Genomic DNA, 10312 nt, shown 5'->3' on the forward strand with positions numbered 1-10312 from the left:
TTCCTGATATCATAGAGTACAATTTCATGAGATTAGGACAGAAAAGAGGTTCATAGCACATCTGTTTTGCATTTGATTGTAGGTCTTCAAGGACATTGAAGTATAGGAAGTAATTGTTCTGGTGCCTGTTGCTCTTTGATTTGATCTGAAAAAGATAAGTCAGTCTTCAGGAACCAAAACAGATTATGCTTTAGTGTGATATACTTGTCAGCTGAGTCCGGAGAGCGGAGAGCGGGGCAGAGGCCGCTCCTTCAGAGCGTGTTAGTTCCTGGCTGTGCAGTAGTGCCGTTCCTGCCCGATTTCAGTTCTGAGGTTGAGAACGTCCTCTCCATTATATCCCCTAGCTGGTGGCAGGGAATTCATAAACGTGGTGGGGAGGTGAGTGCCGGCTAGTTATGGGCTGTGCTGCTTTAAACAGTTTTTAGTATTACTGTGAAGCTTGATGTTTTTAGATTACTGTGAAACACTGATGTAAATCAGTGTTTTTCAAGTGCTGGTTCGTGACCTGGTCTCCCAGAAATTTTGTTCCAGTCTGCCAAAGAGTAAACCACCATGATGTCATATGAAGTTGTAGACCCAATGGTCTTAGTTAAATTTGCTTATGCTGCCCAAGTGGTCCCCAAGTGTAAAAAGGTTGAAAACCACTGACTCAAATAATAGTGTGTAGTAGCTGCAAGGCAAAGAGAGGCGTCCGAGTGCAGAAAAGCATTCAGCTGCTCGCAGCGATGGCTGAGGTGGATGTACCCTGGCCTTGTGACTCGTGCCCTGAGTGAAGGACCAGAGCAGGATGTGTTCCTCTGGGGTCTTCAGTGCATCTGGGGTCTCCTGTTTTGGATTGGTCAAGCCAGCCTCTTGGTGGATTTGCAGAACTTCTGCCTAATCTTCCACCATATTTTCTGATTGCTTCTCATGGACAGTTCTGTTTAAAAAAATAAAAGTGGGCCTGACCAGGCGGTGGTGCAGTGAATAGAGCGTCGGACTGGGATGCAGAGGACCTAGGTTCAAGACCCCGCGCTTGCCAGCTTGAGTGTGGGCTCATCTGGTTTGAGCAAAGCTCACCAGCTTGGACCCAAGGTCGCTGGCTTGAGCAGGGAGTTACTCAGTCTGCTGTAGCCGCACGATCAGGACACATATGAGAAAGCAATCAGTGAACAAGTGCCACAATGAAAAATTGATGCTTCTCATTTCTCTCCCTTCCTGTCTGTCTGTCCCTGTCTGTCTCTCTCTCTGACTCTATCTCTGTCTCTGTAAATAAAAAAATAAAATAAAAGTGGTAGGAGCCAGTGACAGAAACTTGACAGTTGGCTTTGTGAATAAGTAAGAAGATTCTGGTGGTGGAACTTAGTAGAAGAGAGATAGTGGATAATTGTTTCAGGGAAGTTGGTTTGTATGGCAGGGTTGTGAACGTGGCTGTGGAGACTGTCCACTTGGCTTGTTCTGTGGCAGCCGTGACACCAGAGGCAGACTCGCTGTGCTGGCCCCCGTGCCACTCCCCCTGCTCTTTGCTGTGGGCCAGCTGTGTGGGTTGCCCACTCGTCCAGCTGCCAAGGCTGTCCCTGGGCTCCCAGGAAAGCCCTTGTGATGTCTGTTATGCTCTCTTTTGCTTCTGCTGCACTTGAACTTGCAGTTTGAGGAGGATGTGGATCTTTTAGATTGAGAGAGAGGTAGTTGTTGGCCTGTTGTCAGAGAGTGGTAAGGGAAGATGATTTATTCCAGATAGCAGGTTTAAAGGAAGGGTTCAGGAAAGGAGAGGCATTTTGGTAGAGTCTTGAAGATGAAAAGAACAACGCTCGCTGTTCTGACTCTGTCTTGTGATGGTTGGTGATCAGATAAGAGTGGGGCACTCAGGACAGCATGTGTTGGAGGAAGGAACATTTTAGACAGCTTGCATATCTGTGAAGAGCAAATATATTTTCGGGAGTGTGGTTTTTTTTAAATTTACTTTTTGAAATACTGAGTGTAATTTTTGTTACATTTTTTTTTTCCTGAGGGGAACACAGGATGATGGCCCATGGGAAAATATGATTACTCAGAATATTTGCTATATAGAAAAGGTCTGCTTTAGTTGAGTGATAAGAAAGTGTGCCTCAATATGTTCAGAACACATTTAAGAATCTCATATTAGTCACCTAGTGAACTACTTGAGATTTAAGGTCAGAATCACAGATCACTACACTGAGAAGCATCCAGAGACACTTTAGTCCAGCTCACACAAATGAGTGAACCGGAGCCATCATTCCTAGTTTCAGCCGCAGACTGGTGGTTGAAAACCACTGATTTAAATTTAGGAAACACATTGGCCTCAGTTTTATCAATACTGCAAGAGTATTATAAAACACGCTAAGCCTGATCAGGAGGTGGCGTAGTGGATAGAGTGTTGGACTGGGACGCGGAAGACCCAGGTTCAAAACCCCGAGGTCCCTGGCTTGAGCGCAGGGGTGCTGGCCTGAGTGTGAGATCACAGACATGACCCCAAGGTCACTGGCTTGAGCAGGGGGTCACTCGCTTTGCTGTAGCCCCCAGTCAGGGCACATATGAGAAAGCAGTCAATGAACAACTAAGGAGACCAAGGAGCCACAACGAAGAATTGATGCTTCTCATCTCTCCTTCCTGTATGTCTGTCCCTATTTGTCCCTCTCTTTGTCTCTCTCCCTGTCTTTGTCACACACAAAATAACAAAACAAACAAACAACCACACTAAGCCTGACCAGTGGTGCCGGCATTGACCTGGGATGCTGAGGTTCCAGGTTTGAAATCCCAACGTTGCCAGCTTGAGCACGTGCTCATCAGGCTTGAGCGTAGGATCATCAGCATGATCCCGTAGTCACTGGCTTGAAGGGATCACTGGCTCTGCTGGAGCCCCCTGGTTGAGACACTTATGAGAAGCAATGAATGAACAACTAAAGTGCCACGACAACAAGATGATGCTACTCATCTCCCTTCCCCTTTCTCTCTCTCTCTCTCTCTCAAAAAAACCCACAAAACCCAAAAGCTAATAAATACATAACTCAAAGTACACCAAGTTAGCTTTTTTATACTTATGTCAATTTGTCATTAGTGCCACAGAGCAAAGGTTCTTAATGTGAGTTCACAGATGGGCCAAGGGACCCATGGGATCCTCTGCCCGTTGTATTTACAGGATGTTTGCATTTTTCTCAGAATAGTGTCAGTAGCTTTCTGAGCGTTCAGGAGATCTTATGACCCGGAGAGGTTGAACGCGACCATGCACCTTAGGGAGCCCTCCCTCCGAGGGGTCCCAGGAGGAAGGCGCTAGCTCCGCGGCCTGCAGTAAGACTCTGGGGTGTGCTGTGTGTCGCAGGTGGAGATCAGTCGGAGAGTGACGCTGGAAAAGCTTCCCCCTGTCCTCGTGCTGCACCTGAAGCGATTTGTTTACGAGAAGACTGGTGGATGTCAGAAGCTTATCAAAAACATTGAGTATCCTGTGGACTTGGAAATCAGTAAAGGTAATAAATATATAATGCAAAAGCGTTTGTGGTGACTATACTTCTGGCAGTCAGTGAGCTCCACATTTTAGCATTTCTGTAGAAGGTCAAGATGAATGGATTTTTTTTGTTATTTCTTTTTGTTTTAAATTTCTTTTAATAGACCTTTATTAAAATTCTCATTAAGATGGCTTTTTAAAAAATAAATAAACAATGTAATCTTATTAGATTAGGAAAAGTGAGTTTTATTCATCAAAATGGGTATATTTTTATAAACAATTTATAGATTAATGGTACAAAGTAATCTTCCTTATCCTGCATATTAAAACTGTGTGGACCAGCCTCGTTCACTGGACTTTTTCTAGTGAATTGAGATTATTTCCCATAGGCCTCTGGGGGTTACTCTGACCCAGTTGCAGCAACATGCATGTTAGATGTGTGGCACGGTCAGCTGCCAGTCTCCTCTAGTGATCGGTGCATTCTGGTGAAAGCATCAACTTCAAGTTAAGCTTTCTTTGAAAGCTTCAGAATTTGTGACAAACGTGGAATAATGGAGCTTGATCAGGAACATAACAAGTAGAGGGGAATCTTAAGATAACAAGACACAGGAAGGAGGACATGGAATGGTGTTCCTGGGTCTTGTAGAGCCCACGCGTCCCTATCATTGTCCTCTTCCCTCCTCTACCCACAGCACGGCACCCACACTCCTTGCCTTTTGGGCCAGGTGACTCAGGACCTAGGAGGTGGCTGCCTTGTATTAATGATCGCTTCTCCTGCACCCCAGGGATGTTCCATTTCCTCCTGCTTAAGACTCAGACTGGCTCTTCAGGCCTGTTCTCAGGAGTTCCCACCTTTGGCTCACAGGTTGGACTCCTGTGCTGGTTTATGGTCCTTTTTTCCTCTCACACATCGAGCTGTTTCATTCATAGGCAGCGTGTTTTTCTGATCCCACCTAAGGACAGAACAGGGAAGAAACTCCAGCTGAGAATCCTGTACTAGGCCATGTGGCCCAGTGGGCATGCTTTTTTTCAGGAAACAGCTTACAAACTCAGTCCAGCAGGTGTCCTTTGACCTGCTCTCCCATCGATCCTCACCGCCAAATTAACCATCTAGATGGGCTGACTTGTGGTTTTCTACACACTGATTTATTTGCAGTTTTTCTTGTGACATGTATTTTTATATCAGCTGCCATCTCTGATGCTTTCTAGAAAGAGAAATGACAGGTGGGCAGTAGGGAAGAAGCCAGTGATCTGCAGATGAACTCTTCCTGGCAGCTGAGTGGTGCTCTGTACAGGGGGCTCCGGCCTGCACGGCTGGTGGACAAGTGCCTCTGGGAAAACCGTTCCACTGCTGTGTAATTGAAGTTTTGTGGTCTGGCTTTCATGTAGAACATTTTAATTGAGGTTTTCCAGGACTGTCTTGTTTTGTTTTTTGCCTTTAGGTGAGTAACTCCCCCGCCCCCACTTTTTAGAATCTCTGCTTATAAGGGGTAGAAACCATGAGCTTAATCAGTTCGGTATATTGGTCATATTTCATTAATGGATTGGCTGCTATTTATGTCTCTCACTACACTGCCAGCTAATTTTCCTCTTGGGTCATTTTTAATACAAATAAAGGGATGGAGGTTTTTGGGTATTTTTGGTACACCAGGTAGTTTATGTGAGTGGAGACTCTTACCCCTCTGCTTCTGTTACTCTGAGCCTTTCTGTAAGTGCTTTTATGGATTGCAACTGTTGATATTTTGTTTTTCAGAACTGCTTTCTCCAGGAGTTAAAAATAAGAATTTTAAATGCTACAGAACCTATAGATTATTTGCAGGTAAGTACATTTGCACACTATTTTCCTATTAAAGCAATGATAAAAGGGTTTCTATCCAGGCACAATTTTGCCATAGTACCACTTAACATAGAGAATAGATTTTACTATTGGTATCTCTGTGGACTTTTTAAGTCAAGAAACCATTTGAAAATGTGTATTTTACCTGGAATTGGGTGCTTAGTATTTGACAGTGTATCCTCCTGGCTCTAAGCAGAGCCCAATAAGACCTTCTTTGACATGATCATTTCTGTCACTGAGACAGAGGAGTGGGTTTAGGCTGCCAGGCTGACAGTTTGAGAATGTGACCTTTTCCTGCTGCAGTTGTGGTGGTACCTGTGCTCCATGGTGTTTGGAGTAGCCATGACATGGAGTCGCCCAGCTAGGCTGGAAGTCCCAGACTGGTGTTCTATGTCTTCTGTGTGTGGCGCTGTCAGGTGTGCTTGAGAAGGTGGCCTGAGCTCATAAGCTCTTCATTCAGTCACAGAAACTCCCTGTGCATGCACAGGGGGTGCTGGCACATTCCTGTCCCAGAACCAGGGCCCCACCACGCCCACTCTTCCGGCCTGGGGCTCCGGCAGCGCCAGCTTGTCCTCTAGGCCTCCTTCTAGTCTTCGTCTTTGTTCGCGCTCCACTCTTAGGCCTGGGAGGCTTTCATCCCTTTTGACAGTTGTCGGTCACAACACTTGTGTACTTTGTGACTGTTTTTATTAGAACTTTCTAGCTTCTCTACTCCTCCTTTTGTGTTGCCTTTAGTGAGGCTGTTTGTGGTTTAAAATGATACTACTTGCCCCCTACACATTAGCCTTTCTGTTACGTACCATTCATGTATCTCATTTATTCTTTAGAAACTGTCCTGATAGGTAAGTGGTGGTATCTCCCTTTTGTAAAAGATTAAACGGAAACTTTACCCAAGAGGATCATTCACCATTGTGAGTACAGAGCAGGGCTTGAAACTCCTCTGCCTTCGGCACACTGCCAGGGTTTAAGATGTTTGATTGCTCCTGGGTCGGTAGTGACGCTCTGTGCCACGTTGGCGGGTGTCTGGCCCAGTCAACTTTCTCCCCACCTGTCCCTGTCCCTATTGCCTTTCTCTTCTCCCCCAAGGAGAAGATCATGGCGGTCCCAGCCTGCTGGAGCCCAGACAGGGTGGCTCTGGGCACTTTGCTCTTGTGGATGTCTCCACCCTTTTTGCTTGGCTGTAGGATGGAGGCCCTGAGGCCTCAGTTGGCACTCAGGCTCTGCAGCCTACCTCTGCGACCAGAGGAGCCGCCAGGGTCAGCCTGGCTCCCTGGGGTCTGGCACCATGGTCCCAGTGGGTGATGGAGTGTTTCTTTGCCGTCTCCCTGCAGCTCTCTCCCTTGGGGCCCTTGCAGGGGAAGGCTGATGATCAAGGCCAAGGTTTAGGAATTTCTTGTCTCCCAGTCAGAGGACCCCTGTGAGAGCGCATGCTCCACCCACCCTCTGAAGCCCGGGGTTCGGGATTCGTATCTGAGCCTTCTCGCCTGCTTTTCTGAGCCCTCATTCGAGTCTTCTGATCTCAGAAATAAGGTCATTGGATTAGTTGGAATTTTCTGTAAAATGATTCTGACTGGGACCAAAGAACAAGTTAGTAAAATGCATGAGCTTTTTAAAAAACAAAACAAACAAAAGCCCTCCTTCTCAGTTTTGTTCCTGTCAGGTGGGCTTGCACCATCCCAGTTCCCGGGGCACTGCTTAACAAACCTGACTGCGTGCACAGTCAAGTCTCTCTTGAATGTTTAGAGTGGAAGTGTTTTATAGAAAATACAAATGAGTTAACTTACAGGTTCTTTAAATCCTACTGACAGGCTCACTTTAAAAAAGCTCTTACCCAAGTCAGTTAGGTCTTGGGGGTGAAAATCCAAGACAGCACCCCAGAGTAGATTCGGAGTCAGAGTGTCTTCCTGCCCCGTGGCAGCCTCTCGATATCTGTGACCTGCAGTACATGATTCGGCTCTGACTGGTGTTGGTCTCATTGTTGGTTTCCCACCTGATTGTCCTACAGGCCTGCTGTCCTGTGCGTCCAGTCATAGTTATCATGTGGCTGGCCAGGGCTAGGGCCACAGGGTCCTCCGAGCCCTCGGCATAGAGGCTTCTTTGTGCAGAGCCCAGGAATCTGTTCAGTGGTGGAAGCTGGAAGCACTGTGCTGTGACTAGCTGAGGTCACTGGCCTGGAGTAGGTTTGGACCTCCCTAGAAGTGACAGCTGTTGCTAGAGCCCTGTAACATTTGGGCTTAGTTATTGCTGCAGTCCCCCACAAGCTAAGTATTGTGCCTCGCCAGTTACTGTCCTTTATGCCGCTGCCAGTCATGCACAGCTCACCTTGCTGCTGCAGAATTTCACTAGATTGTTCCCCTGGCCCAGGCTCATGTCTGCTATTGGCCAGGCTTCCTCAGCCCCTCCTCTTCTTAGAAGGGGACTGATGTGTCCTTTGGCTGTCTTTTAATATATTCATTGCATCTTTTTTTTTTTTTTTTTTTTTTTTTTTGGTATTTTTCTGAAGCTGGAAACGGGGAGAGACAGTCAGACAGACTCCCGCATGCGCCCGACCGGGATCCATCCACCCGGCACGCCCACCAGGGGCTACGCTCTGCCCACCGGGGGCGATGCTCTGCCCCTCCGGGGCGTCGCTCTGCCGAGACCAGAGCCACTCTAGCGCCTGAGGCAGAGGCCAAGGAGCCATCCCCAGCGCCCGGGCCATCTTTGCTCCAATGGAGCCTTGGCTGCGGCTGCGGGAGGGGAAGAGAGAGACAGAGAGGAAGGGGGGGGGTGGAGAAGCAAATGGGCGCTTCTCCTGTGTGCCCTGGCCGGGAATCAAACCTGGGTCCCCCGCACGCCAGGCCGACGCTCTACCGCTGAGCCAACCGGCCAGGGCATTCATTGCATCTTTTAAGTTACAGTTGTTTCAGGCCTTTGACTAATACTTCTTCATTGAATTATAGGATTTTTAAAAGTAAATAACTTTTTTTTTTCTGTTCAAACATTGTTGTAGAAAAAATTTTAAAAGAATAAAAGAGTAATGAGTAGTGCCATCTCGGAGGGCTGTTCCACAGCTACACACAGCCTGGCTGACAGCCCTCGTGTCTCTCCTGGTCCAGATGCTAGGAGTCGTCATGGAAGACAATTCTCATAAAACCTGGGATTCTCAATTTTTCATGTAATACATGAGGTATTCCTACCTCACAATCAATTCTATGCAAATCCATCTTACTGTAATGTATATAATTTACTAATCATTCCTTCTGGTGGGTATTTAGGTTTTTCCATTTTTTCACTGTTATAAAGTCTAAGATTCAGATAATCTCTTTAGAACGGTCTTGAAGTGGACTGGTCTGGGTCAGAGCATGAGCATTTGCAGGTCTCTGGGTGCATTTTCAGACGTTGATAAGTATACTGTGGGCTCTGTAGCAGTGTCTTTCATGGTCTGATTTCCAGTGTTCTCTCAAGTATTAAAGATTCAGATGGTTGATAACACTTGCCTAGAGGGCTGACAAATGGAACTCCCTATTTAGTCAGCATTTGTTTTATTGCTTGTGATTAATTAAACATTTAAAATATGTTATTAAGATGTATATGTATAATTTTTATTGTGAATTGTTTAATGTTTTTGTGTTTGAATAAATTGCTTCGTATAATTACATTTCTCTCTCCCACCTGTTTTGGTAAGGTGTTGCACAAGAAAGATTTTTGGTGGTAGTCAGGTGGGGGCCTTTAAGCTGTTGGTGTGTAGTGCTTGTCTCACCAGGTCACCTACTGGGCCCTCTCTTCCAGTGGTCTACCATCACGGCAGCAGCGCAACGGGTGGTCATTACACTACAGACGTCTTCCAGATCGGTCTGAACGGCTGGCTGCGCATCGATGACCAGACGGTCAAGGTGATTAACCAGTACCAGGTGTTGAAGCCCACCGCAGACCGCACCGCCTACCTCCTCTACTACCGTCGAGTGGACCTGCTGTAATGCCTGTGCACTGTGTGCCTCCACCCGCTTGTAGAACCAGCTCTCACTGACGTCCTTCCTCTCTCTGGTGGCTCTTTAGAGAGAAACTCTCCTTTTGCAAAAACGGGCTAGAATGAAAAGGAGATGCCTTGGGGTTTATGCACAACATAGCTTATGTTGACTTCTAACTTCCAAATCAAAATCATTTGATTGAAACAGACTGTCGCCTGATTTAGGAAAATAACACAGAAACCCATTATTCTGAAATAATGCTCATTCCTGAGTAAGAAGGGGGAACTTGCATTTGATTCCCAGTCTGATTACTTAGTAGAATAAATTCTGCACCAGCAACAGTACTTGTAAATTTGTGAAAATGAATTTTATCTTTCCTTAAAAAATAAATTTTTTAATCCATCATACTTGCCTTCCCCATCCTTTAGTTTTTGATAAACAATAAAAATGAGCCAGTTAGCAGAGAAGAAATAGTTCTTCAAAAGAAAAATAAACACAAAAAATAAGTTGCTGGTTCCTAACAGGAAAAAAAAATACATTTTAATAATTGTGCGATGAGAAACTGCTTATGTACACATTACAGATCAACTATTTGGAGTTAAGGTATTAGTCACATAGATGGGTGATTGTAACTTTATTGCCATTAAAAGATTTCAAATTGCATTCATGCTTCTGTGTACACATAATGAAATATGGGCAAAATAATGAAGATTGACCGACCTCTCCTTAAGTCTGCTCTGTGTAATTCTGCTGCCTGCTCTTCTATAATGCTGCGTCTCTACTCGTACACAGTTTAGAGATCCCTAGGAGTATAAAGTTGTCATCCATCAATAAAAATCATAAAGTTGGTTTAACATTGTGTGTGGTGTTTCTTCGACAGCGAGCGCCTTTTCCTACCCCTGGAATTCAGGCCCTTGAATCAGCTGGACGCATCTGTGAAAGCAGAACCAAGACTCGGGCCAGGCTTGTTTACTGTTTCCAAAGTCACAACTGGAGTGCGCTGGGGAAATGGGTTTATTTGAGTCTTCAAATAGCAGAGGGGGGTGAGGTCTCCCTCTGCTGCTTCTGTACCCAGCATTTCCA

General features: G+C 45.9%; 1 protein-coding gene across 4 annotated transcripts in view; it reads left to right on the plus strand.

Annotated features, from left to right (window-relative positions):
* Window positions 1–10083, plus strand: part of LOC136381402 (kelch-like protein 36) — a 122151-nt gene extending 112068 nt beyond the window's left edge. For all 4 annotated transcript variants that reach the window (XM_066350085.1, XM_066350086.1, XM_066350087.1 and 1 more), the window contains 3 exons: window positions 3320–3464; window positions 5196–5261; window positions 9051–10083. In XM_066350085.1, coding sequence (XP_066206182.1) covers window positions 3320–3464; window positions 5196–5261; window positions 9051–9238 — 399 coding nt within the window. In that variant the 3' untranslated portion in view covers window positions 9239–10083. The remainder of the gene's footprint in view (window positions 1–3319; window positions 3465–5195; window positions 5262–9050) is intronic.
* Window positions 10084–10312: the final 229 nt, after the last annotated feature.

The sequence above is a fragment of the Saccopteryx leptura genome, chromosome 9, assembly GCF_036850995.1.
Source record: "Saccopteryx leptura isolate mSacLep1 chromosome 9, mSacLep1_pri_phased_curated, whole genome shotgun sequence".
Classification (NCBI taxonomy): domain Eukaryota; kingdom Metazoa; phylum Chordata; class Mammalia; order Chiroptera; family Emballonuridae; genus Saccopteryx; species Saccopteryx leptura.